The sequence below is a fragment of the Onychostruthus taczanowskii genome, unplaced genomic scaffold (genome assembly GCF_017590055.1).
Source record: "Onychostruthus taczanowskii isolate IOZ18803 unplaced genomic scaffold, ASM1759005v1 scaffold95, whole genome shotgun sequence".
Lineage (NCBI taxonomy): Eukaryota > Metazoa > Chordata > Aves > Passeriformes > Passeridae > Onychostruthus > Onychostruthus taczanowskii.
In genome coordinates, this window is record NW_024507546.1 from 599,358 (window position 1) to 627,060 (window position 27,703).

General features: G+C 41.0%; 1 protein-coding gene across 1 annotated transcript; it reads right to left on the bottom strand.

Moving 5' to 3' along the window:
• On the bottom strand, positions 1 to 27,425 carry SULT4A1 (sulfotransferase family 4A member 1). Its single transcript, XM_041426815.1, has 7 exons — positions 27,234 to 27,425; positions 10,264 to 10,394; positions 8,779 to 8,859; positions 8,548 to 8,674; positions 6,568 to 6,662; positions 5,030 to 5,168; positions 1 to 1,659 (listed from the first exon to the last, which is right to left on the bottom strand). The coding sequence occupies exons 1-7, from the start codon at positions 27,400 to 27,402 to the stop codon at positions 1,547 to 1,549; spliced, it is 855 nt and encodes a 284-aa protein (XP_041282749.1). The 5' UTR covers positions 27,403 to 27,425; the 3' UTR covers positions 1 to 1,546.
• Positions 27,426 to 27,703: the final 278 nt, after the last annotated feature.

Sequence of the window (27,703 nt, forward strand, 5' to 3'; positions counted from 1 at the left end):
CACAGAACACATCTTTTATTCAGTAAGCAAGCAAGCACAGAAGTATAATGTGTAGTGCTTAATATTCATACAGTACTAAAAATATAAAAATAGAAATAAAATTTCACTGAAAGCATTTTCACTCACAAATATACAAGGAAAAGTGCTGTCAAGCCACATCATGCTACACCACTTGCCAGTGCTGAACTGACAGTTTTCCAACAGAACTGAAACACTAAAAACTAGTCCTTTCTCACAGTTTTTGGTGAGTCTGAACATTTGACTAGCAAAAAATGGGCCTCCTGCAGCTGAGAACCTAAAAAGCATAGATGTCATTACCTAATGGAACAATAAAATAACTTGGGAGAGTTCTGTAGTGATAGTAGCCTTCTTCAGGCTGTTTGTGTAGAGACCAAAAAAAGATAAGAGAAATAAACTTGAATCCTGATTATAATCCAGATCAGTCATGGCTAACAATTCCTGGAACTTATTGTGCATGGATATTTGTGCAATACTCCCATCTGCTGGCATATCCATCAACTCTCTTCCTCGGATACTGCAGTTCCCTTTGCCTGCTTTACACTGGCACAGATCTTCCCCTTAGGTCTGGTGGAGTCCAGGAGAACAACAACCCATAAGCAGTGCTAAGTGCCCTCAACTTTCAGAGAACTGCAGCTTTTCCAGCACCTTAACTTCTGGGGCTGCCCTTAAAAGGAGGAATTCACACAGCAAAGTGACATGGGTTGGAGACTCATTCTTCAGGAAAGTCCCTGCACCAGATTCCTGGCTTTTAAGTCCCATTTTGAGGGAGTGACCTAGAGCTGAGGGCTTAAGAATCTTCTATCTGCTGTCCTTGGGCAGGGAGCTGAACTACCTCCATCAGGAAGCCAGCTCTGAGCTGTGTCCCTAAAGGCAAGGGTGGGATTTGGGATCAGGCTGACAATCACAGCTGTAAATCAGAACAAGCCCTGTCTCCCAGAGTGTGCCAGTGCACAGAACCTGCTCAAATCACACAGATAAGGGTGTGCAGAAGCTAATGTGAGCCCCACTTGGATCAGTTCTTATTTTGGAATGGGATTTATTTATACTTGGTTATACCTGCTATAAAAATAAATGTGATGATTAACCCCTGAGATCATTCTAGCATACTGTTTTGGCCTGTTACTTGTTTCCCTCAGAAATAAATTTTTATTTGGTTTACGGATGTTTATTTAGGTTCTAGTGACAAGCTTTTATAAAACACATTAAATAATCAATGTGGGGCTGAAAAGGTGTACATTCTAGTTGCATATATGATACATACCTTATACGTATATAATACATTCCATAACAGCCGAATGTTCTAGTATTGTCTGAGAAGTTCTTGCATGTGGACAAAGCACTTAAATACTAGAAGATAAACAGCTGTTCAGGATCAAAGATAATTGCATCTGATATGGTTTACTTAGATTGCTTTACTTTCTTTAAATCTTATTACACATAATAGCTACAGTAGGTTGTCCAGCAGGTAATAAATGAATGCATAAAGCACTTCTAGCTATATCTGGATATCATATGCATGCATTTTTTATAAATAAAAATCAAATGTGAGATCACATTTTCCCATCTTCTGTTTATAAACTAAATCAAATTTCTCATTCATTGAAACAGTGAAGATGTCTTTCCATAGCCCAACTCGTCCTGAAACACAGAGAAAGAACACAAGTCAAAGAGTGGATGTAACAGGACACCAAATACCTACAGTCTAATTGTGCGGGGCACCAAGTATCAGCTGTGAGATTCTGATCAGTGTGGGCTTTCTCTGAAAGCTAATAAGACCTAAAGCTGTTCATTGTCTCACCCAGTTACTCTGGCACTACCCCTGCAAAGCTTTCAAACAAAATACATCTTCAGCTGCACCAGCCCAGTGTCACACAGGAAGAATTCAGATTTGTCTGAGACTTTACTCTGGCCTTAATCAGAACTGAACACAGATTATGGGTTGGGTGCTCACTTAAATGTGGATTTCTTCTTTCAGTGCAAGCTATGGCTGTTTAATAATTCCAACAGCTAAGACACATTCCAAAATCACCATGCCTCCAGCACCCACTGCTTAGAGAACTATCCAAAAGGTACAGAGAATGGGGGGTATAAAATTGACGATTGGAGTATAATATTTTCATTGCTAATTTCCATTATTTTGTGTCTAGAGATAAGTCCAACAGATGAATTTCCATTTCTCAAAATGGAGAGATTTGATTGTTAAATACAAGTTTCCATCTATGAAAGAGAACAAGTGCCATGTACTCAAGCTGCACCACTGACATTTTAATTTTGAACATGAGGAATAGGAAGCTTTTGGGGGATGCAATATGGACACTGAGCACCTTCCTCATATGAATTAACCTATGGAACCCAACCAATGACATAACATAACCTGATGACCCTGCTGAACCTACCAGCCAAAGGCAGAAGCCCCCTTAACAAGTGTTTCAATGCAGCCCAAAATATATTTAACTCAAAGTCAGCCAGGGTTACTTGTGGCTGAATAAGCCCTATGGAATAACTGGACTGAGAGGCCCAATTCACTTCTCATTTCTGCTGGAGATAAAGACAAAATCCAGACTTGTTCAACTGGAATAAATGAAAGGAGAATTGGGACTGTGCTACCAGAGTTTAATCATAACAGCAAGAACAAAGCTACATGCAGGGAGCTTAATTATGCATTTGATGCATAAGAAGAATACCCATTTAATTCAATTACCATTGCTTTAATGCAGAAACTTTATAATTGAGACCAATGACAAAACTGTCTGAAACATCTACGTATTACTTATTAATCTGATGGTATAGCATGTGTGGCAAGAGCCATTTTATGAAATCAGGGCTTTTGTACAACTCCTGAAGGTATGAAAGGGTCCTGATTTCTTTTCAGGATCCAAAGACCAGAATAACCTGACACTGAAAATGCCATTTATTGTTTTCACCAAATTTCTCACTTATTTGAAAAAAAAAAAATTAAGAAAATGCTTACAATCATAAACATCTGATACTAACTTAAATCTTGCTCTGGCAACTATAATGGCAAAAAGTACAGCATGAAACACAAAACCCTGTATTTCCCATTCAATGATGATAATAAAGTATTTTCTTCCTCTGCTTGGTTAAAAAATCCTTTTATTTCTGAGTCTCCCTAAAAACACATATGGACAAATGACAAGTTTTACAAATGACATACATACACAGTGGATTATTTGTAATAATTCTTTTCTTTTTTTTTACCATATCAATTCATAGCTTGTCAAAAAGTCACCCACCTGGTTTATGATTTGAATCATGCAACTGCGTAAATTATTATAAGAGTCAAATACAAGTAACATATCTAATCATTGTTCTGCTTTCACAGCAGTTCAGGGTTATCTTCAGAGTAAAGATCAATGTGCTAAAAGAAAAAAAAAATACGAAGAACTAAAATAAAGCAAAATAATAAAGTAAATGTAACTAATGACAAATTAAAATACTTGAAAAAAATTACAATCAGCTGTCATGTCATTGCCACCATTCTTTATCACAGAAACGAACAGAGAAGGAACAAAGCACTGCTAATGAAGCTACATTCTGGAATAACAAAATATTGTAAAAGCCAAAGACAGCAAAGAAAAGAAATTCAAAATAAGGATATTTATACTAAAAAGCACACAGTGAACAAATAACGAAGTATCACATTAAGTGCTGTAGCTCCCTTCCTTCTGTATTACAACATGAAGGCCTCTCTCTGAAACATTTGTAGACAGCAGAAATAAGAGGCTACATGTGGGCCAACAAGGATAACACAACCCTGCTGTTTGCAAATCCTTGCATCCACATGAGCACCTTATCCAAGGACTTGGGGATGTCCCAACCAAATGTGTGATAATTGAATAAATAACCAGCTAACACAGAATTAGTAGTCTAATTAGACTACTAACTAGTAGTCTAAGAGGGACTGTTAATATTTGGCATTTTCACAAGAGATGAAGGCTGGCTGAAAGTGATAGTGTGGAAAGGGCTCCTATACACAGAAGAAGACCAAAGTAGTCCTGTCATAACCCCTGAGTAAGGGACAATAACCTGCAAATCGATTCCTCTAAGAAACTTTGTGGTCACAATAAACGTGTATCATAAAGTGTATGATGCTGTATCATAAAGTGCTACCACTGCTATGGGTGGAAAACAAGGGAAAGGTCCAAAGAGAACTGGATTAAATTAGAGTATGAAGTGATTTTATGTTTGGGTAAGGCATATGTAACATATGCCTCATATAACATGGGAAATTACCATCTTGACCTAGTTCCCTCATTTTTAAAAGAGATGTAGAGCAGCCCACACAAAATAATTTGAGGGAGCCTAAGTCCACTCATGCTTCTTAAAGGCAACTGAAAGGACTTGATTTCTTATCAAAGGACAGATGTATCAACAGATCACATGGTTCTTAGAGAAAGAATCTCACCAGAATAAACATATGGAAGATAAGCACATTTTAAACAACTGAGGTAGGAAATGAAAGTAAAAAGCTTATAAGGGAAGCTGTGGTTCCTTGTAATTTTATGCCTTCCAAATGAGAAATATCTGCTATTCTAGAAAACCTGATCTAATTAAACCCCAGGGCTCAGGCCAGGATAAACTGTGTAAGATGGTGTGGGCTTTGGCATGCCAGAGGTCAGAAGGAGCACAGCAGAGTTCTCAGCACAAGGAGCTGAATCCATCAAAGCGAGAAAAAGACTCTTTGATGGAGTGGTTTGACATTACAACTTGGGTTCTTCCATCCTTTTCAGTCACTTCTACCTAACCTGGAAGCGAGAAAAAGACTCTCTGATGGAGTGGTTTGACATTACACTGTTCAACTTGGGTTCTTCCATCCTTTTCAGTCACTTCTACCTAACCTGATTTCAAAACAACCGAGCCCTCAAATTGCACCAACAGTCAGCTCCCTCCCATCCTTTACATGGCAATATTTTGCCAACATTTAACACACCCTGGAGGTTACTTGCAACTTCTCCAAGAAGAGTTTTGTTGTGGGTTTTAAACATACCCCTGCCAACAGGAAGAGCCTCTGCATTACAGCACTGATCAATGAGTTGATGGCAGTGTTCCACCATGGATTCCAACTGTGCTTTGTCATAAGAAACTCCTAAGAACCTCACCAGCTGCTCAACCATTGTTGCTAGGTCCTGCAAGAGACCATTTAAAACCTGGGTTATTTCACAATAATTAAAATCACATTTTTAATGAGTTTAAATATTGCAAGTAAGTTATATCCAGGTGAGTGTGAAAAATACAAGTGCAGAAGTTGTAGAAACACCACTGCATTGAAGTTTTGCCACCTTCCAATTTGCTGAAAAGAAACACTTTCTGAGCAATTAGAGTAAGACAGGCTGGCGGAAAGCATGGCCATGTAACCTTCAGATGTTGGAACTGAAAAGTAATTGTGATGTTTCCCACTTCAGGGAACACTCCACCTTTAACTGATCCCTTTGGAATACCAGTGCATTTCAGAGGATTTAAAAGTTACTTTGATTTTGACCCTAGTCAAATAAATTACTAAAAATATTAGGAAAGCCCTTCTTCTTTTGTCAGCTTCTGGGACTGCATTTACGTAGATATGAAGGATCTGGGGAGGTGCCCTCTGAGAATTACCATTAATTTACATCTCCAGAATTCTGGGGTTCCTCAGTATGAGTTGCAAGGACAAAATAGTAATATTTATCCGGAAGCAGAAGGATGCTGTGATGCCACCAGCTGGTGAGCACAGCTAGGAATACATAAGTCATTCAAAATTGTGGAATTGAAATTATTTTGACTTAACCTTATTTACTCTGATTGTATTACACCTTCTTTTAGAATCCTACTCCATCAGAAGACTCAGTAAAGCTGGAATTATAATTTACCCAGCTTTACTGAGTCTTGTCCTGATTTCTTCTTACAGGTTTAGAAACAGGAGCTGGGTTTTTCCTATGCTTGCATTAGTTTTCCAGTCAAACAAACATTCTGAAGTATTTTCATTAGCTGTCAAAAAGATATTACTGCAATAAGAAATACATAGTATTTCCACTAGATTTCTGATTTAAGTGGATTTATTAGCCAGCATACTGTAAGGACTTAATAATTATATCTACCTTATGCTACATGATCATACCCTCATTGTTTTCAGATTTGTTTCACAGAAAGCAGTAAGAACAACCAAATAATTCCAATAAATGCCGCATACAGAGGACAAAATAGTGATTATATATTTTTCCCTCATTGATACAGCACATAGATCAAGACATTTATTTTAAATTAATGCCCAGGGCTGAGTGTAGCAAGTACTGAACAGTTTCACATCATTGCCTTCTCCGCAAGTAGTTCAGTGCCTATACATGCAGGCAGACTCCTCAGTAAATTAATATGGATAAGAAAATGCCTAAAGTCCATAGAAGCTCCTGAATTTTTAAAGCCAGAGCTTTATAAATAGTATCAGGCATTAGGGAGCCCAAATATGGACATAAGAATGTAATTTTGTGCTTTATTTAGTTTAAAAACTAGGGTGCTAAATGTGATAAAAACATCATTTTGCTACATCTAACCTACCTTATGCATATCTTCATACTTGAGAAAAAGTACATTGGCATCCATGTGGTGTTCCCAAAACTCTTGCACATGTTCAAACCAGGAACCATATCCTACTGCAAAAACATTATGATTGGCATGAGGAAAATAAACACTTTGGTTATTAAGTTGTTTTCAAAAAGGAAAAAAAAAGATATAACAGGAGGGGTTCACAGCCCCAGGAGAGCAGTGTCTCATTTCGACCCATGTAATGGGAAACCTAACCCTCCCCACAAAACTTTACTTATTTGTTTTTCAGTTCTCTGATTAAGTCCACATTTGCACTGATTTCAGTCAATTTATGTGTCTCTACCAGAGGTTCAGCCACTGGTACTTGGTATTTACAACCTTAAGAATCTCTTTTGTTGCCAGTATTAAGACAACTCCATGAGAAATGCATTCTACATTTTTCTCTGTTACCAGTGACTAATTCTCACAAAGTACTTAACATAAGTGAAGTTTGTTGTTTTGTCTATTTTATCTTTTCAGCAAAGCAGCTATAGAAAAATTATAAAAGCAACTTCTTAGGTTTGTATTTTGAAGCCACCTTTTCTCTTTGAAAAAGAATTGTTTCATTCTGGTAACTGGAACACTGATGTATTACCTTCATGCATCCATTTCTTATGGAATAGGAATAACAAAAAAATGGAATCTCAGTGCCTTTATGAAAATTGAAAACTGGTCAACTGAATAAAATTGTTTTCCTGTGAAACGGATCTCTTTGTCCATTGGATGCATTCGAGTTGACAGGATTCTGCTGAGATGTAAACATGGAGCTGAATGCTAAATTTCCTGTGCATTATAAACCTCCCATTTGTACAGTTATAGCCACGGAACATGCTGTGATGTTTTACTGGCTCTGGGAGGCTGAGATAAAGTCAGGTGGCTGCTACAAGATAAGGAGACAAATGACTCTTGAGATACTTACATGGCAAAGAGCACCCAACCCTTCTATGTTAGAAGACCTTCTAACATGTCTTATGTCTCTGGTCTTGAAGTTCCTGATCAGGGGCTACGGCAAACATTCCATTTCCAGGGAATGCATATGGAAAATTGAAGGTGGACTGGAGTGAGAGGAGAACATTAATCCTGCTCAATTTTGCAGGATAAGGAGCAGGAAAGGGTTTTTAAAGCCTGTTAAATAACCTCCATTGGTAGGCTTTACTTTTTTCTTCCCTTTGGTATTACAGAGCTCCTTCAGCATCAGCTCCCCTAAATTCCAGGTTTGCTGCTCTGGATCTAGAGGAGATCCTGCTCTCAGAGGTCAAGGTATCTGGTGAATTGTTAGTGTCACATTAAGGTATCAGAGGAGATATTGCAGAGAAATGGAAGGCAGCAGGATTTTTTTCTCTTCCTTAGCTAGAGTGTGACAATCCCTTGGTTATTACATTCTCCTCACAGAGCTGCATTTTTCAGGCAGCAGCAGCCTGCAGCTGCCTTCTCATGGGGTCTCATTCGAGCTCACTGGTGCAGGCCTAGATAAGGCCCATGCAAACTAGAGAATTTGTGTTAACTTCCAATACATGAACCTTGAGTTTTTGGCTGAAATTTAAATATTAAAGGAATTACCAGGAAAATAACCCCAAACCTGAGGACCAGAGACACTCCTGAGAAGTAGCTGATAGTGAGGCATAACTGAAATCAAATGATGCTGGGAGTATTCACCCCTTTTTAGGAGGTACTTGGCAGCCTGCAAACTGAATTTCAGAAGAGCAGACCAGAGTTTTGCTCCTGTTCAGATGGCAAAATGGTGAACCCAGGGTGTCAAGTACTGTAAGGCAAATATTTACAAAAAGCACAGCTCATAGTTTGCATGGACAAATCTCAATCCCTGCAGCGCTATCCGTAGCAACCTCCTCGCTGTATATGCAACACAAATGCACCTTTATACAGTTCACTTCTGTACTTGCAGAAGGAACGCAGAGATGAAAATAAATGTGCGCAGAGAGAACAGCTCCTTACACTTGTCATTCATAAACCTTCTGCAGAACTCCTGAAACGTTCCTCTGTAGCTCATGGTCCTTAGGGAGCGGTGGAACTGGTAATAAGACACCACCAGGTCTTTGGGGTTTCGAGCCATGTATATTACCTGTGATGGGGGGAAAATCATCTTGTTGAAAGCTTTTTCCTCATCCCAAAGCACACATACAACTGCTGCCAGCAGAGTTAAAACAAACATGAGTTCATTTTCACCTTTGAGTTGCCATTGTGGAGGTCTGAAGGCAAAAACCGATAGGGCAGGTGGCTTTTGATGAGGCGAGGGGATGTCAGCTCCTAAAATAAAGCAGAGAGAATTGTTTCCCATTGAGCACTGCTTCAGGGAACATCCTGAGCTGGCCTGAACTGCCACACTTGAGACCCTCTACTACACTGACTTCCATTCACAAATTCACTTAAATTAACAGGAGTTTGGGACTCCAAATCAGGTCAGGGAGTTACATCTGGTTTTTAAATATCAAAAGGTTGGATAATATGTTGGGGGTTTTGTCATATTGGGGTTTATCACTTTTGTTTTCAAAATACGTCCATTTGCAGGACCTTCTGAGAAAGAGAATCTAACCATTGAAGATTCTTAATATCAAACTCACTTTATTTCCAGTGATGCCTCCACTAAAAATCCTTGAAAAATACTAGAAGCTCTGAAAACATGACCCCTAACTTCTTCCAAATTTTACCCTTGCATTTTATTTTATCCTCAGAATTAGGCCCAAAGGTTTATCTGAGTATGTGAACATCTTTCAAACAATATTTTTTCTGTAATTTGATACAAAATTGTCTCATGACAGAAATCATGCTCTGCTATTAAATATGGAATAAATCCATATTGAATCAAGCTGCTAGCACATGGCATAGATAAGAACGTGTAATCTCAAACTAAACCTCTTACTATTGCCACCACTTTTTTGCAGCAGGGTAGCACTGAGGGCTTACTGGATTAGGCATCACAGATGAAAAAGAAGAGCAATTTCTGACCTCTAAATACTCTCAGCCTAAAGTAGGCTGAAGCTGCAGTTGTCATTGACCACAAGCAGCTTAAATCTGTCCCTGCCAGCCTCACCTTGCTCAGTCCAAGCAGTGCTGCAACTGTTACAAGATGGCCCTGTATACTTTTCCTAATAATTACAAGACATGCCTCTGTCAGAAGTGGCTGCAGCAAGGATTAGATTACATTTATGTGCCACGCAGCTGGACTTCAAGGGATTCTTAATATTGTGGAATTTCATGCAGGATATTCCAGATCCCTCAAACTGCACCCTACAGTGTCTGTAGAGAGCCAGGATCTGTGGATCTAAAGATTGAAATGTGTAAATTCAGAGCAGTGGGAATACAAATGCATGGACAGCTACCTTTTTAGTTACTCTTTCACAAATTCAAGGAAGGAATCAAAGCAAATTTACCTCATTTGGCCAGCTCCCATTTACATAAGCAAGAGAGGCCTGGAACTTTGATTTCCACTGCCAAGATATTTATGACATGGAGACATATTTAAAGTATTGAACAGAACAAAATGAAGCTTAATAAAAACAATTTAAAATAACCTATTAACAATTTGAATCATTGCAACATTCTAAACAAGTCCAGTGATGAGAAGGACACAGGATAAAATGAAGTGATAAACATGAAACGGAGGAAAAAGACACCCAAATGCTGGAAGACTTTCTTTGCAATAAATTGTACCTTGATGATGTCCAGACCAGGCTGAGGGTACTCTAGGACTGGAAGTTGCTCATCTATATTCATTAGTCCAATCTCATCTGGATCAGCTCCCTGACTCACTAGATACACCACTTCCTGCAGCAATCCTGTGCCTGCACAAACCAAACAATGAGAGAGAACAGATTGTATTACAGTTCTTGTCTAAACACAGCCATATGAAGGGAGACCTAAACAGAGAAATAATGGCAACTTTTGCCCTCAACAGTCTGTTGTGAGCTAAGTCTATTACTACTGTTTTAATGTAGTATGTCAGCTCTCTTGGTTTTATTTTAAACACATGTAGATCTTCCATGCAAAAGACCTGAGTTTTTTTTATTTCAGTAACAATTTAAATACACTTCTGTTTCCAAATCACTTAACCTGTGAACTGCAAAGCATTTAACAAAAGGTTTTACCTCTGTAAATGTTACCTTGGCAAAACACTACTATTTCCATTTTAGGAATTAAAAAATAAGACAAACAGAGGTCATCCAAGTTCACAAAATGCATTAGTGGCTGTGCTGAGAGACCTTTATTCTAAATTGCAGGCAAGGCCCCTGTTATGCAATGATTTGAGAGTCTATTTATGCCTCCAGGTTATGAAGTGGATAAAGCCCCAAACACATCCATGCATCAGTCACAAGCTTTAGAAGCCTCAATTATGCATCTCTCCCCACTCTGAGGACATTTACAAAGCAACCATTAGATATCATGGCAAGTGATTCCACTTTGGAAAATTAATTTAGGTACTTCGGACAGGGAAACTATTTCAAAGTGACTTTACCTTCAGGCAGGTAGGGGACCCTCAATACAGAGATATTTGACAGAGGGTTATGAAGAGAAAGGCTCTTGGTGAGATGGAGGAACAGAATGTGGAGAGATCATGATGAGCCAGGGGAGGACCCCACAGTTCAGACGAAAAGATCCCAAGGGTGTGGGACACCCTGGAAACTGCAAAAGACAGACCCATTATTTAACCCATTATTAATTATTTACTGTGCACAGTAAGGGAAATGAGACCAGGATTTATCCACTCTCTCGTGTTGCCTAAAGGAACAAGTAATGGTTCCAGACTGGTTACAAAGCGCAAGCCTGCTCCTGCATCCCAGCCCTTGGAATGATGAACTCTGAGATCAATGACCATTTGAAAATAATTAGAGAGTTGCAAGTCACTTGTATCAGTCACTAGTTAATTCATTTTAACGAACAAGAGAGTACACACAAATAGGCACCTTTGTACCAATCCTGTATGTTGTTTCAACACAAAAAAAAAAAAAAGCAAAAAAAAACCAAAACAAACACACACACACAAAAAAAAAAAAAAGCAAAAAAAAACCAAAACAAACACACACACACAAAAAAAAAAAAAAGCAAAAAAAAACCAAAACAAACACACACACACAAAAAAAAAAAAAACCAAACAAAAAACCAAATACCACTACATCATTATTCTGGTTATTTTTTAATCTGAGACAGAAACAGTTAAGTGAAGCTGATGGTTGGAGTGAACACAGCCTGGATACAATGTGAAAGAACACACTCCTCCTATAATTGTCTTGGATAGCAAGCACTTCGAGATTCCACTGTTCCCTTACTGATTGATGGGTAAATTTAAAAGGTTTGGGACAGAAAAAAAAAAAAAAAAAAAAAAGAAAAAGACACTTTTATATTATCATCACCCACAGAGACAGCTGTCACACATTTAATACACACTTGCCCCCAAGGCTGTTCACTCCGCATTTTTAAGTTCAAGCATATGTTTTATGCATTAAAATTAACATTCGTACACTACTTTAGTATCAGCCTTGTGACTCTGAATGAGCACAACCCTTGTTCTCATTAAATATTTATTCTGACCGGAAACACCCTGGCTCTCCATGATTTATTTCAGTATTTCCAATTCCACCTGCAAAGAGAAATGCTATCACAGCAGCCCTGTTTCCATGAAATGAAAAGAAATAACTCTGTGGGGATACACAATAAACTATTTTTTTCATTGCTCAGCTGCTCTCTAGGCAGAAAGCTGCCATCTCTATAGTGCCTCAATACAGAGGGGCTGCAGGGTTGAGGCAGAACCACACTGAACCTTTGGGAGAGCAGCACCAGCTCTCCACAAAGTCCACCAGAAAAGTTAAAAGTGAGGACAGGGAGCACAGCCCCCATGGGGACCACCCCCTTACCTGGTTATGCCCAGACCTGTGGCTGTGCACTAGACTTGGCTTGATTGCTGTCAAATCCACCGAGAACAGCAGAGGTGGGAAATGACATATTTCCCATGCAAAGTGGGGGTTTTGGAACTCAAAAGTCTCCATCTAAGTATTTCCTACAAAACTGGTGACACGCTGAAAGAGAAATGCTGGGACTATCCAGTAGGCTGGAATTTCTCCTCCCTACACCAGCAGCAGGATCACTCATCTCAATTTCCCTCAGCCATGATCTCTGTGCTAGCTTTCTCTTTTGTCAGTCACTGTATCTTTGCCCTTATTTTTTTTTTTTAGCCTGATTTTTTCCCACATTAGAACTCAAGTTACTGTGCTTCAGAATTTCAGGGTCTTAATGCAAATGAAAACTAGGGAATTAACTTTTGAGGGAACAGTGATTTTTTTTTTAAACTTGTCACCGTTAATCAATTATTATTTACCTCTGCAACACACACACATTCCAAAAGCTCTAGGTAAAAAATTTATCATTGACCTGGTTTCCTGTTTAAAAGAACAAATTAAAGCATCACATGCTTAATTTTTTAAAAAGAAAAAAAAATTTAAAAGCTTTTATATGTATAATTAGATAGCTATGACCTCCTCACATCTCCACTAGGACTAAAACCCACTCAAATTAAATGTGTCAGAGCTAAACGTTCTTTTGGTTTAGGAAGGATGACTTAACCTAGCAACAGGCAGTGTGCCTCAATACAGAGGGTTGAGGCAGAACCACATTGAACCTTCGGGAGAGCAGCACCAGCTCTCCACAAAGTCCACCAGAAAAGTTAAAAGTGAGGACAGGGAGCACAGCCCCCATGGGGACCACCCCCTTACCTGGTTATGCCCAGACCTGTGGCTGTGCACTAGACTTGGCTTGATTGCTGTCAAATCCACCGAGAACAGCAGAGGTGGGAAATGACATATTTCCCATGCAAAGTGGGGGTTTTGGAACTCAAAAGTCTCCATCTAAGTATTTCCTACAAAACTGGTGACACGCTGAAAGAGAAATGCTGGGACTATCCAGTAGGCTGGAATTTCTCCTCCCTACACCAGCAGCAGGATCACTCATCTCAATTTCCCTCAGCCATGATCTCTGTGCTAGCTTTCTCTTTTGTCAGTCACTGTATCTTTGCCCTTATTTTTTTTTTTTAGCCTGATTTTTTTCCCACATTAGAACTCAAGTTACTGTGCTTCAGAATTTCAGGGTCTTAATGCAAATGAAAACTAGGGAATTAACTTTTGAGGGAACAGTGATTTTTTTTTTAAACTTGTCACCGTTAATCAATTATTATTTACCTCTGCAACACACACACATTCCAAAAGCTCTAGGTAAAAAATTTATCATTGACCTGGTTTCCTGTTTAAAAGAACAAATTAAAGCATCACATGCTTAATTTTTTAAAAAGAAAAAAAAATTTAAAAGCTTTTATATGTATAATTAGATAGCTATGACCTCCTCACATCTCCACTAGGACTAAAACCCACTCAAATTAAATGTATCAGACTAAACGTTCTTTTGGTTTAGGAAGGATGACTTAACCTAGCAACAGGCAGCCCGAATTCCAGACCGGGCTGCTAGAGCAACATCTTCAACCCTGGGAACACAACTGGCTGAAAAGCCAAAGAAGGTGGGATTCTGTACCTATCCACAAGATAAAGAGCCGATGCCCAGACCTGGGATAGCAGAATTTATTAAAATAATATGATAGGATGTGAGTCCTCTGCTGCATCCCCATCTGTGTGTAAGATATACAGAAATTTGCCATTTGACCCAGCTGACTTAGTGATCTCTGTGGAGATTTTCAAGAACCATCATTTTATGGATGGAAAGTAGAGTAAATTTCTGAAACTGAGATTATCAAAGGAGATTATGTAAATAATGCCAGCAATCCCAGTCTATCACAAAACCTGGCCAGATGTAAATGCCACGGAGACTTTCTAAGAGAAAGGAAAATTATGATACCTATTGGACAGAAGAAAAAGGTGAGGCAAGCTAAATAAAATAAAAAAAAAAAGAAAGAAAATAAAAGCTAGATTTCTGGCCCTGCCAAGGCAATGGATGTTGTCCATCTTCACTGCTTCCTCCCTGTGCTACTGAACACCTGTACAAGTACATGCACACCTCACTTGGGATGGTGCAGAAGTATAAACACAATAGTATAATCACTGAAAAACAGGATTAACTGCCAGCCTTTGGATATGAGGCACCGAATGCCACATTAATAAGTTCCCAGCAATGCTACCCTTTCTTCTTCCATCTGCAGCATTTCATTCCAGAGGAAGATTGCTCACCCTGCTATCTCTAAGGTCACATTGCCAAAACAGACATGGAATTCATGAACACTTATCCAATTCCAGCTAAAATTGAGGCAGACAGCATTTGAGGAACTTCAGCGCAAAGTACCTGAGAAATGCTCTTCCTGACAAGCTCCTCAGCTATGTCAATAAAACACCTCAGGAGAACAGAGTGTTCCAGGCTATCACACAATATCTGGAAAGAGAGGGGGTGGGAAACAGCTGCGAGAAGCTACTGCCTGCCAGAATCTGCAGATGTCTTTAGGTGACCTTTTTAAATTATTTGTGAGCCTGTATTTCTACCCTGCATAACAGGAGTATGCTACTGAGGATGCACCGTGCTTTCCTGGGCTACCTAATGATGCACAGGAACCAGGACTCATTACAAATCCCACCACGCCTCAGCAGTCCCCGTGACCGAGAACTCTTCCTTTGTGCCCTTTCCATGGCCAATGCCTCAGCAGCAAGAGCAAAGTCAGATCAGGGCCACTCATCCTCTGCTCCTCAGGAGCTGCTGCAGCAGCAACCAGGCAGCACAGCAAGACAGACATGACTTGGAAACGCCACAGCTACTCCTTCTGCCTTCTGTGTGTTAGACGTTTTCCAATGTCAAATTTAGTCACTGTAGAAGGGAGAAATGTTCTCTAGTGCAGATGTTCTCTGGCTTCTCTCAACTCTTTCTGGCCACTGGCACTCCTATGAAGTCACCAGATATCATCAAAGTGAAGCGGCAGATATAAAACCATAGGATTTCCGGTGAAATTTCACTTGTCTAGGCGGTTTTTAAGGTAATTTCTTTCAGTTTCTCCTCTCTTATCAGCTAGGACAGGACAAACCTGCGGCCCAAGGATTAAAAGGCCTTGGTATATTCCCTTTATTCGTTCCTTGTATGGAACCACATGGAAAATTAAAATAAAGAAATACTAATGCTAGTAATCTAACAATTCCAATTATCTGTACTTTGTTTGATCTGCCAGTGCTTGACCAAATTTTGGATAATCCAGTGCAGCAATCCATTATTACTCATAACTTTTTTATAGCATTGGTAGATGGAGGTGCTCATTAAAAGAGAGAGCTGCCAAAGCTGCCAGACTGGTCCGCAAGTGCTGTACAGCAAAGCCTCACACCATTGTTCTAATTGCCTGCAAGCTCATTCCCCCCTTGGCCAATGGCAGTGTAAATCTTCAGGTCAGTATGACAGATTCAGCCTCACCCTATGATACTGGAGGGAAAATTAGATTTTCCATTAGAAGAAAAAAAACATTTCCAGAACATTAAAGTATCTCCTCTTGAGGTGTGTATGCTGAAGTTCTCCCACACATTCAAATTCCACCTGGCTTACGAATAGAGGTTTTCATTAACAACTAGTGTTTTAAAAATAAAAATAATGTATATACCTTGATACCATATTTTCAAATTCTTCTATTTTCCTAAATGAGACTGGGGATTCAGAATAAAGACTGAAATGGTGATGTGATATTGCCAAACTATTTATTTTGACTCACCAATTAAATATTTGTCAGAGGGCCCAATTTTCAGAAAGGACTGAATACTCATCCTTTAAGACTAATGCCCCTCTTATATAGCCTAAATGCCACATAGTCAATAGTTACCTGTCAAGGGAGTCTGTGGGACACAAGGAACCTGAATTCAGACCTTCTAAAAGTAAAGGGGACAATTTAGGTAAGACTGGATTTAAAAGACATGTTAAATACACAATTTCCAACAATATTCAATAAGCACAGTATTGGATTTTTAGACTTTGTAATCCATTTATTTTTCTGCTTGCAGCTACCAGTTTTTAAACCAAAACCAACGGGCCAAATTCTGCAGACATGGGTCCATTAATTCTGAGTTGTGTTTTGAGTATGTTTTGCCAGAGGCTATAAACAGCACACTATGAAAACCCTATTCTATTTAGGAGGAAAACCTACTTTCTGTTTGCTAAAAAATGCTGTCACTAAACTGTTTACACACACATATTATCCACAGAATTATTGCTATTATGTCCAATACAGCATCCTAAAGCACTGCTTTAATGAACTGGTTACAAAGCAAAGCTATTTTTGGCTAATGCATTAGTACTATTTTTTTTTAAAAGTGGCCTGAGTAATGATTCTCCCTTAAATTAGCACACTAACTACTCAACAGAGGACAGGATGAGAAGTGCACATCCACCACAGAGCATCTGGGACCTGGCACTGACAGCTGGGGCAGCCTCAGTCTCACAGAGCCAGGCAGGCGGCCACCTATTGCCCACACCAAACACCAGCCTGAAGCAAAACACCTCGTTTGGAGCATGCTGGGTCCTAAAACTGGAGCAACACTAGTAAATAAAACACACCAGGACCTGTTCTCTGGGAGATCCGTGACACAGACAAACCCACACCTACAGAAATCAACTCCCTGAGGAAGAGAGATTCATCTGGCTCTCACTGGCAGAGGTCTTTTGCTAAGGAGAGCTGGGGCAAAAAGCCTTTCTTTCTATCCTTGTTAATAATCCACAACATCCTCACATGCTCTGCAGCAAGGGCTGAGTAAGTAGCATCCTAACAGCTCTACGAATCAGGTCTACATATCTACTGTTAAAAACATCAACAGACCAAAAGTTTGCCTTCATTTGCCTTCTCATTGAAGAATCCTGATTTGTGTCTTCAAGCTTGTCCCTACATCCATGACTTCATCGTATCCAGGTGCCTTGGATTTTGTCACAGGTCCTTCACAGACAACTGCTAGTGGCTCGTTACAGACATCTCTGCATATCAGATATTCAAAGGGAAGATGGTTTTACTCTTCTCTTGAAGCTTTAGCTGGACTGTCCATATCTGTGGATGCTCATCCTGTCTTGCACCAGGTGTCAACACTAATGCAGCAACTTCACACAAACTGCTCCAATCCACTTAAAATCAGATCTGCCAAATTAGCTCAAGGAGTTTCTACTTTTGGCATCAACTCACATAGCAAAATTTGTGTGGGACAAATCAGAGTGCATCCACCAAAAATACTCTGCACATTGTTTTTCTACCAGGAATGATGGACAGCAGGCTAAGGGCACTAACAACCCGGCACTAGCACAGGCACCTTTAAAAGCAGGCATCTGCCCATATCCTTGGGTTAATTTTTCTCCAGTTTCTACTCACCAAACAAACATGCTCCCACAGTAAAAGAGAGCACAACATCCATCAGGCTAAACCAAAAATACATAACATACAACATGCAGGAACATAGAAACAACAGATAAGCCTGCTTGCTCTGACAGAATGGCATTTCTTTCCCCCCTTTCCACATCTCTTCAAGGCTGACCAGGTCTAAAGCCAACAGCCTAGTAAGTTGTTGCCTCAGTTGTAGCCTGCCCTCGTGCATCCTCTGGCAGTTCCATTCTCCCATCTTTTTAGGACCCATATCAAAAAACATGCCTAAATTGCATTAATACATTACCCCAGCAGAAGCTCACAATCTCCAGCTGAAAGTCTTCCCACTGTGCCTAATTTCCCTTTGTTTTCATACACTGTACCAAGGACAACAATGCAGGAAAGAACTTTGCTGTGATGACAAGTCATTGGGTTTTAAAATCACACTCAAGGACTTCATTGCATTGAAAAGAACTGCATCGTTACCCTGAGCTCCACTGATGTCTAGGACAACTCTATCACTCTGTGTTCTCTTCTACAGTCATAATATGATCTGTGGGTAAATGCAGAGCTTCACAGTGAGCTCTGCTGACTGAGATAGGATCAGCAATCAGAGAGAAACCGGGCACCTCTATTAGGCACTTGTGTTGAGGTATATCTCATACCCTCGGCTGTGAACATACTCCTCTCCCCACAAAATAATGTCAGAAGATGTCTGTCACTACTCAAAAGGCAATTCTCTGCCTCAGCTTCAACCCCCATCAGGAAAATTGTTAGGCAAAACCTGCCTACATATAATGTGCATTTGCACATATTAGGTGGTCAAGTTTCAAGAGTGTAGCACAGCAATAATATAATGTAATGACTGCAGGTACAGATTATACATTAAAAAAAACCACAACCTGTCCAGTCAGCTATTGCTTGTCTAAGGTCAGGAAGTAAAGCAATTTGTCCCACACAAAATCCCATTCAAGTTATAGCTGCACTAAGCAAAACCATTTTTCTCAAGGTACCTATGTCCCCCCTCATTGAGCTGGACTGCAGTTTTAAGCCAGTTACAGCCCTTTCCATTGCTATTCTTCAGAATCAGAAGTGGAAAGAGATCTGTTTGGGAGTATAAAAGTGGATCAGCCAACTGATACCACCATAGATTTGATGCCTAAAGATTTTAGCTTCTTACACATTTTTCATACATTCATAGCTTTGTAGACTGATAATACATGGTTATATAGCTCCTGCTGTTTTTCCTACCCCTTCTCTTAGATTTTAGAGTAATAAGGTAATCTTCTAACACATTCCTGAAAGACTGGTTTTCAATAAGGGAACCTCCAAGGACATTTTGTTTTCCAACTAGAATCCGAGAAGACACAACAAGAAATGGGGCAAAGAAGCCCCTGAACGAACTCTTGACGAGGCAGAACCTGGGGTAAAACTACCTAACCAGTTGCTCTTCTAATTGGACAGTATTAGTTAGATATCATTTGTGAAACTTATAAAAATTGTGGAAATTTGATGCTGGGTGTGCCCGTAACCATGGGGAAACCAGTAAGCTTCCAATAAAGACCTGCTTCTTTATTTTACGACTTTAATACTGTTACAAGGTTTTTCCCTTTCAGCTAACAGATTTACAGTGCTGCAGCAAAATGGCTGAGAAGACACCTTTTCTGACAGAAAGCACTGGTGACCCCATATATGCACTGACATTGATCATTACTAATGTACATTTCAGCTCTGCATGCAGAGAGCAATCCAGCTTCAGCAATGCCTGCAGCTGTTCTGTGCTACTTTGACAATCCTGACCAGCAGAAAAAAGGCTGCATGGTTAAGCTGTACTTCTCATGGCCTTTCATCAACAGGTGGCCAAGGGGCCAGTGACACCTGGGCTGTGCCAGCCCTGGTGTGGCAGCAGGGCCAGGGCAGTGACTGTCCCCTGGGCTGGCACTGCTGGGGCCACGCCTCAGATCCTGGGGCACTTCTGGGAACCTCAGGACAGGAAACATATTGAGGGGCTGGAGCATATCCAGAGAAGGGAACGGAGCTGGGGAAGGGTCTGGAGCACCAGGAGGGGCTGAGGGAGCTGGGGGGGCTCAGCCTGGAGAAAAGGAGGCTCAGGGGGGACCTTCTGGCTCTGCACAACTGCCTGACAGGAAAAAATATATATGGTAGGTGACATCTGTTTGCCCATGAGAACTGCTTACCATTATATATGAAAAATGAGAAGAAACACACTCAGTGGAAAACACAGACAGAAAGATTATATGATTTATCCCAGGTCACAGAATCTACAGCCACAAAGTCACTTTGGATGCCCAGTGTCCCAGTGCTTGTATCACTTGTAAAGCAGCATTTTTGAGACAAAACAGGAGGTAGTTCCTTCCCCTCAGTATGGGGTGTATGAGTCCCTACTGTACCCAATGAGAGAAGTAAGGCTGCATAATAAGAATTTTAAAATTAAGCATTTTGCTTCCTTTCATTAATATCTTTACTGTGACAAATGAACATTAACATGAAATGAGAATGACTGTCTGGTGGGTCTGGCTGATCTACATGATTTTCTAATTATTTAGTCTTTGAGGTCATTATCATTTAATACAATCAATAGTGATTTCACATGTTCAGAATACATGTGAATACATTTTTAGCCAGGGTAAAACATTTTTTCTTTTTTTTTCTTCCCCCTATGCCTCTTTACAAAAAAAAAAAAAAAAAAAAAAAAAAAAAAAAAAAAAAAAAAAGCAAGTTGAGTTTTGCACTACTCAACAGCAGGGAAGCAATTATGCAGCATTTGCATAAGACCCAGCAAAACCTATTAGATAACTTCATCTTCTGAATCATTTGTCTGCCTCTAGAAACATCTCTTCACTGGTTTGATAAAAGGGTTATGAGAGAAACACTGCTACCTGGGTAATAAAAGGAGTTTCTCTTAACCACAGATATTTTTTCTCTGCTTTTATTTCAAGTTTGAGACATACAAGAACCTATTCAATTCTACTCACATTGAAATCAAGTCAAATGCATCAGTGGCAAACTAAACATTGCCTTCAATTACTTATTTTTTGATAGTTTTATTTATAATTTCTCTGCCTAGCAGGATTTAAGAGTGAGTCAATACCTGAAGGTATTTTGAGCTATATATAAATAAAAAGATATACCCATTTCAGAAGGACTTTCAAAGCACAGAAACCCAGTGGCTCTAACCCCCAGAAATATTAATCTACCAGAGTCACTTTCTGCACCTGAATGGAGTGAGTTTAGGCTGTGGAGTATTTACTCTTCTCAGTGGTGGAAGGCACATGATTTCAGTCACCAAGAGCATGAAATCAGATTCAAATATAGACCCTGGCCATCAGTTCCTAAAGAGACAGCTCACAAAGCATATCTCTATCACAGAATGCAGCTTGCTCTTTCCTTCCTGTTTGAAAAAGAATTCCATTCATTCTGGCCAGCTGGTATGGGAATTGATGCACATTCATCTGTCATTAAAACAGAACAATATCTGAGCTTTATACACTGCTTAAACAAACCAAGTAACTGTGATGTTACTGTCAGAGAGAAAAAGTTACATGCTCTATTCTAATTTTAAAGGTATCAACTCGTTCATCCAGATTCATGAAACTAACAGAGGCTTCTCATCATTCCATGTCACAGAGCATAATATTGCTTCAAAAACCAGAGGTGAAAGAAAAAGAATCCCAGATTTATTTTGTGTAAAAAATTGATTTTTAAGCAAGCCTCATGATTTCTCAAGGCATGCCTCTGGGCCAGTAACATTTGCATCAATTCTCTAAATGAAAATGGTTTAAGCCCAAGGGAACAAAATTCTGCAGAGATTATAGCACTATAAATCCAGCACTGCAGAATCTGGTTCTTTTGCAACTGCAAAGCTGTTGTTTAAAATAATGCCAACAAAACTGCTGGGAGAAGTTCCATATGAGAACACTGGAAATTAAGGCAAGTCAATTAATTTAACACATGTGCATGCTTGTGCCCCCTAAGGAGTCTTTGCTACAAAGGCCACTCAGACCTGCCATTAGGAGGGAAACCTCTGCAATCCACCATAGCTGCCACACGTCCCTCTGACAGCTCTGAGCCGAGCCTCCCACAGCTCAGGAACATCCTTGGGCAACCCTTCAGCCTGATTCTCCTCTCAGTTATGACTGTGTAGATCAGGACTGACTGTCAGCAGTGTTTGACCTGTGCCCATCTGGGTATCTGCAGCCACAGGATCTTAGTCAAGCAATAATACTCTGTATACTGAATAACACTGTTACTGTGAAGTACAGTAATACCAATCTCACCTGGAAATATAACCTCCTTGCCAGGAGATTTTTACAGTTTGTGGAAAACGTGAAAATTAGGATTGAACAAGATAAACAAAGCAAGATTTTGGCATACTTACTTGGTACATTGTCTTTGTAATGTATTTCTTTATTCAATATTTTGCCAATCTGTTTTATAACATGGTCCCACAGACAGCTAAGGTTCATTGGAAGGGGAAGAAACAAGAAGCCAAATATAAGAAATTCTTAAAACAACTCCATATCCAAAGAAAAAGCACATATGTCTACATCTCCAATGATTCAAGCCTCTCTTTGCCTTAAGTGCAGCAACTTTTGAGTGCTGAGCCTAATAAAAAAATATTTTAGATATTGATGAGCTGAAGTCTATTACTTTTACTGGGGAATCAGACAAAGAGGAAAACTGATGGTTATATTGTATCCTCTGTATCCCCCAGTTTAACAGTTGTCCCTGTCATAGCTGTAATGGTCAATGCATCAAACAACTCTTTCCCCATAACAGAAGAAAACCCCAGGGCACACAGAGTCCCCTCATGGGAAGAACATAACAGGGATTATGGGATGACGGAAATGGGCCATGGAAGAATGCAGAGAGACTGTAAAGGAGAGGAAGGACAGAGCTCCTCCATCAGCCAAGGAAGGGACTGGCATATCCTGGTGACCCAGCAAGAGGGAGTGTTGGATTCAGGAGTGCTAGAAATAGAAGGATGAAAGAGGTGTGCACACAGTGGGAGAGGTACACAGAACAGGAGGAGAACAGAGAACCTCCCTGTGCACACGATGCACTGCCAGAGGCATGACCTGTACACACAGAACCTCTCAAACAAATTACACAATGGACAACTCAAACTGACTTTCCCTAGTTCATTTCACATAACAGAGGTGAGTGTGAAAGAATTCCAAAGAGGAGAACTCAGTAAATACACACACATGAAAGCTGTCCTTGGAATGACCCATAAAAACACTGCTGGCACGTCATTAAGGCAAAGGTCTAGAGCCATCATATTCCCTAGCAGCCAAAGGGTAGTTACAAAAATGCAGTGCTACAAAGGAAATTGAGAGTCTATAGAAAGACACCCTCAGACAGGTAAGGCCATAGACAACATTTGCTCTTTTCCTGTTGTCTGGCACCAAACGCAAGTTCTTATGAACTGGCTGGACCTGAAGCTGGTATTTGCTCAACAGTTGACATTTTTCCACACAGAACCCCAAAAACTTATTTGTCAAAATAATCACCATTATTTTGATGGGAGAGAGAGTTGCATTATTAATGTAAACAGCTCACTTTCTCAAATTACCAGTTTTGCAAAAGGCATGAACTTGTGGGTTTTGACCCAAGAATAACAAGTACACATCCATTTAGAACACACACAAGATGGTATGAAGGGAGCTACTGTGCACCACTTCTGAGCAAGAACATGGACAGATCACGTCCAGCCAGGGGGACACTGTAAGGCACAATAAAGCACAGAGTGAACCTGAACTAAACACTACACTTTAGGGACTGATTTAATTCCAATGAAATCACTGATGTTAGCAAACAGCTAACCTGGCTCTCAGCACAGTGACTGAGGGAATACCATTAAAAAGTTTGCTTCTCCATAAATTCTGCAGCTTAAATTCACAGATGAGAATTTTAATTTTCAAGTAGGGCACAGGAAATCCACAGGATGAGAGGGTTCAACTCAAGTTGTGGTGGAGGCACAGTGCTCCCTATAAACAGTGCCTATGTATCTTATCTGTGGTGTGAGCTCCAGTTATTTCACACTATAAAGAACAGCATTCTTGTTTACATTTTCTCCTGCAAATCTTGTGTCCCACTCAGCCTGCCCACGCTACACAACAAAGTTATGTGGAAGATGAAACTTTTGACTTAATTTCTTCAGTAGCACACCTGATTTTAAATTATGCATGACAATAGAAAAGGTTTTCTATAATTACAGTACTCCCATATGCACAAATACAGACACACATTCATATATCTGAGTCTCTGGGTTTTAGGCATAAAGTTTCTCATAGTGCAGAAGCTCTCAAAAGCTGTTACCATTGATTGGGCACAGGTGTTAAGAATAATTAAAGATATAAGAGATATCATTATTCAGCCATCCCTCAGTGGAAATCACATTAAAGCAGAGTCACTTTCCATTACGCTTATTACTTTACTGCCAGTAAGGGCACTGGTACATTTGATTTTCTACCATTATTGGAACAGCTTATTCCTGGGTCACTCCCAATTTACCAATAACTGTAACTATTTCCAAGCACCGCCTCCATTTCACATGTTTGAAGCTGTGTTGTCTATTCCTGCAGTGTACAGCATCTTCCAAATGGCTTCCAGACCACGTCACCAGTCCCTGGGATAGCTGAAGCAGTCCTGGCCACTTGTGGATTTTCTTTGCCAAATAAGCCACCATATGGTCAACAGCTACTGCTGGAGCCTTCTGCTTGCAGCCACAGGCTCTGGCCTCTCACACATCCAGTAAACAGACTTTTTTTGGTATTTTACACAGTTTGAGCAGATGGAGAGCTGCTGCTACACTGAACAAAGCTGATTTCCTTAGGAACAAGAAAAAAGTTTTCTGTTGGACCTATTTGACATTGGTGCATTTCTCTTTCTTGAACTATTGTTCAAACACAATTTATTCACAGAAACTAGATAAATGGTCCCAGCCATGTTCTACCTCTAAATGTTACCAAAACAAGCCCAACCATTTCACCCCAAATAATGACATTTTGTGCACAAAATCTGTTTTGTGAACCTACATTTTTCATTAGAGCAACATCATGAAAATTCTGATTAGGTCCAGTAAACAGAAAAATCTTTGTCAACACTACTGAGAGGCAGCAAAATGAAGTTGTAGTTTGGGTAATGGGCTTCTGGATTTAATTCCTGGCTTTGCTGTAGACTTTCTGCATGACCTTGGCTAAATCAGTGAGAACCATCTTAGGGAAGCCCAGTTTCTGCTGCCGTGCCTGTCCCTAGACAGCAGCCCCTGTGAAGCCCTAAATAAGCTGTAATCCACAAAGGAGCAGTTGACAAAACAAGTCTTAGTAGACTTTGGGCTACAAGAAGGTGGAGCTTGAATATGCTATTATTGTCCAGAGCCTATTCCCTCAACAAGGACATCGGATTACTCACCACCCAAGCATTCTCTTTCCTGGCAAATAAAATTCCATTTTGATCTCAAGGCTGCTCCTCCAGCTCATCCACAACATACTGCACTTTCAATTTCGATGCCCTATTTCTCACCCAGCTTCTCCTTCTCCTAGTGACTGGCAGTAAATCCTCTTGCAGCATGTCCATTTTCTAAGTGAGCAGCTCCTGTTACTGGGGCCCCAAAAGATCAAATATTATGTTGCTATATGCCCAAACCAGCAAATTAAATATGATTATGCAAGCTGGCTTTCCACAGCCAACTATCTAGCCATCAAAACTAAGCTACTGCCAGCTATTAACGATATTGTGGCTGGCTGAGACTGGCTGAAGATATTTAACAAGATGCCACTATGAAATTGGAGTGCAGTTCTAACACAGGAACATTGTAGCCTCAGATTCTCAAAACTGAAATCTTAAACTACAAAGAATTTAACAGTGTTGGTGCTGCATGCACCATATAAATCTTGAAAAAGACAATTTAAAAGAAAAATTTAAATGTAGCTGTCTACTCCTAATCCCAGTATTTTGAGAGCCATCCATCTACCTATTTCCCTTATCTAATGGATTATCTATAAAGCTCTTGCCAGTCTTTAAGAGCATAGTTAGTAACAAAATACAAAAAAAAATGTAAAGACAAATGTTTGAAACTGCTTGAGAAATAATAAAAACATAATAGATGCTACATTGTAGAAATGTGCTTGAAGCAGCATACCAGGAAATTGAAAAGTATTAGCCATTCACACAACAAACAATGAAGTAAGTCAGAAGCCTACAATACTGAAACATCATTTTACAAGGGCATTTACAGAGCTGACATCTGTTATCTCCAGTGGACTTTGGATTTCCTAGAAAAAGGCCATCTCATTGTCAGGAAAAAAGTCACTCCAGAATGCACTCACAAAAGAGTTTATCTGATTTTGTCAGGTGGGGTACAAAGCTCCAATATTGTCTGTTTCTTTGCAGGCAGCACTACATCCACGGTAATTCTCTTTAAATATTTTTGTTTGGAAACAGAGAAGATAAAAACAATCAAGAAATACAACATTACAAGAAGACACCAAAATGGTGTGCAACAGTCAAAGGATGCATTTACTGGACAAAACATTCACTTGTACTGTGAACAGGAGGCCTTTCTGGTGATTCAGACAGTGCAGCAAGAACGTACTTGGAGCACATGTTCTCCCAGAAGGATCAGGGCAGCCGCCTCGGGAGTGCAGCACGGAGGGAAGGCTGTGGAGCAGACCCCGAACCTGTGCACCACCGCAGATATTAGCAGTGATGCCATAGCCCTTCCCCATTCGACATCTTTGCTGAGCGAGATTTCCCTTGCCCGGAGCAGCACCGTCATACTCCAGCGGTTCGGGAGCACCCCGGTGGGGTCACCGGGGCAGCGCCGGGCACCCGCGTGTACCCACCCTCCGTGGGTCCCCCACAGGGCCCCCGGCCCCGCTCCGTGTCCGGGACAGGCTCTCAACTCTGCAGAGCCGCGGGGGCTGCCGTGCGCAGAGCACCACACCTGGCCATAGGGCACCATCTCCGGACACCGGACACCATCCCCGGATACAGGACACAGTGTCTGGATCCAGGACACCATCCCCGGACACAGGGTATCATCCTTGGACACAGGACACCGCACCATCCTCAGCCCCAGGGCTCTATCCCCGGATACAGGGTACCATCCTTGGACACGCGGCACCATCTCCGGGGCACACCCGCGGTGGAGAACGGGCTCAGGCCTCACCCCACATCCCGCGGAGGCCGCCGGGGCACCTCCAGCCCCCGCTCCCGGCCGCGGCTGCCCGGCCAGCGGGGAGAGGAGGAGGAGGAGGAGGAGCCGCCCCACCAGCCGCGGCAGCCCCGGCCCGCCTACCTGATTTGGGATAGGTGACAATCCAGACGTCGCTGTCCCTCACCGGGAAATTGGCGATCTCCTCCATCTTCCCGCGGCAGAAGGGCGGCAGCCGCACCCCATTGTACTCGAAGTACTTGCTCTCGAACTCGCAGGGCGTGCTGGGGGTCTCGGCCTCGCTTTCCGCCATCCTGCTCCCTGAGAGCCGCGGGGGAGGCCGACGTGCGCGGGCCGCGGGCGCTCCGGCGGCAGGGAGGGAGGGAGGGATGGAAGTGGGGAGGGAGGAAGGAAAGAGGAGGGGAGGGAAGGGGCGGGCGAGCGGCGGGCGCGGCAGCCCTGGCCCCCGGCACAGCACCGCGCACGGCGGGAGGAGACTCCGCGCACGGTGATGTCATTGCGGGCCAGCCGCAACCGCGGCCGGGCCGGCAGGGGATGGATGGATGGATGGATGGATGGATGGATGGATGGATGGATGGATGGATGGATGGATG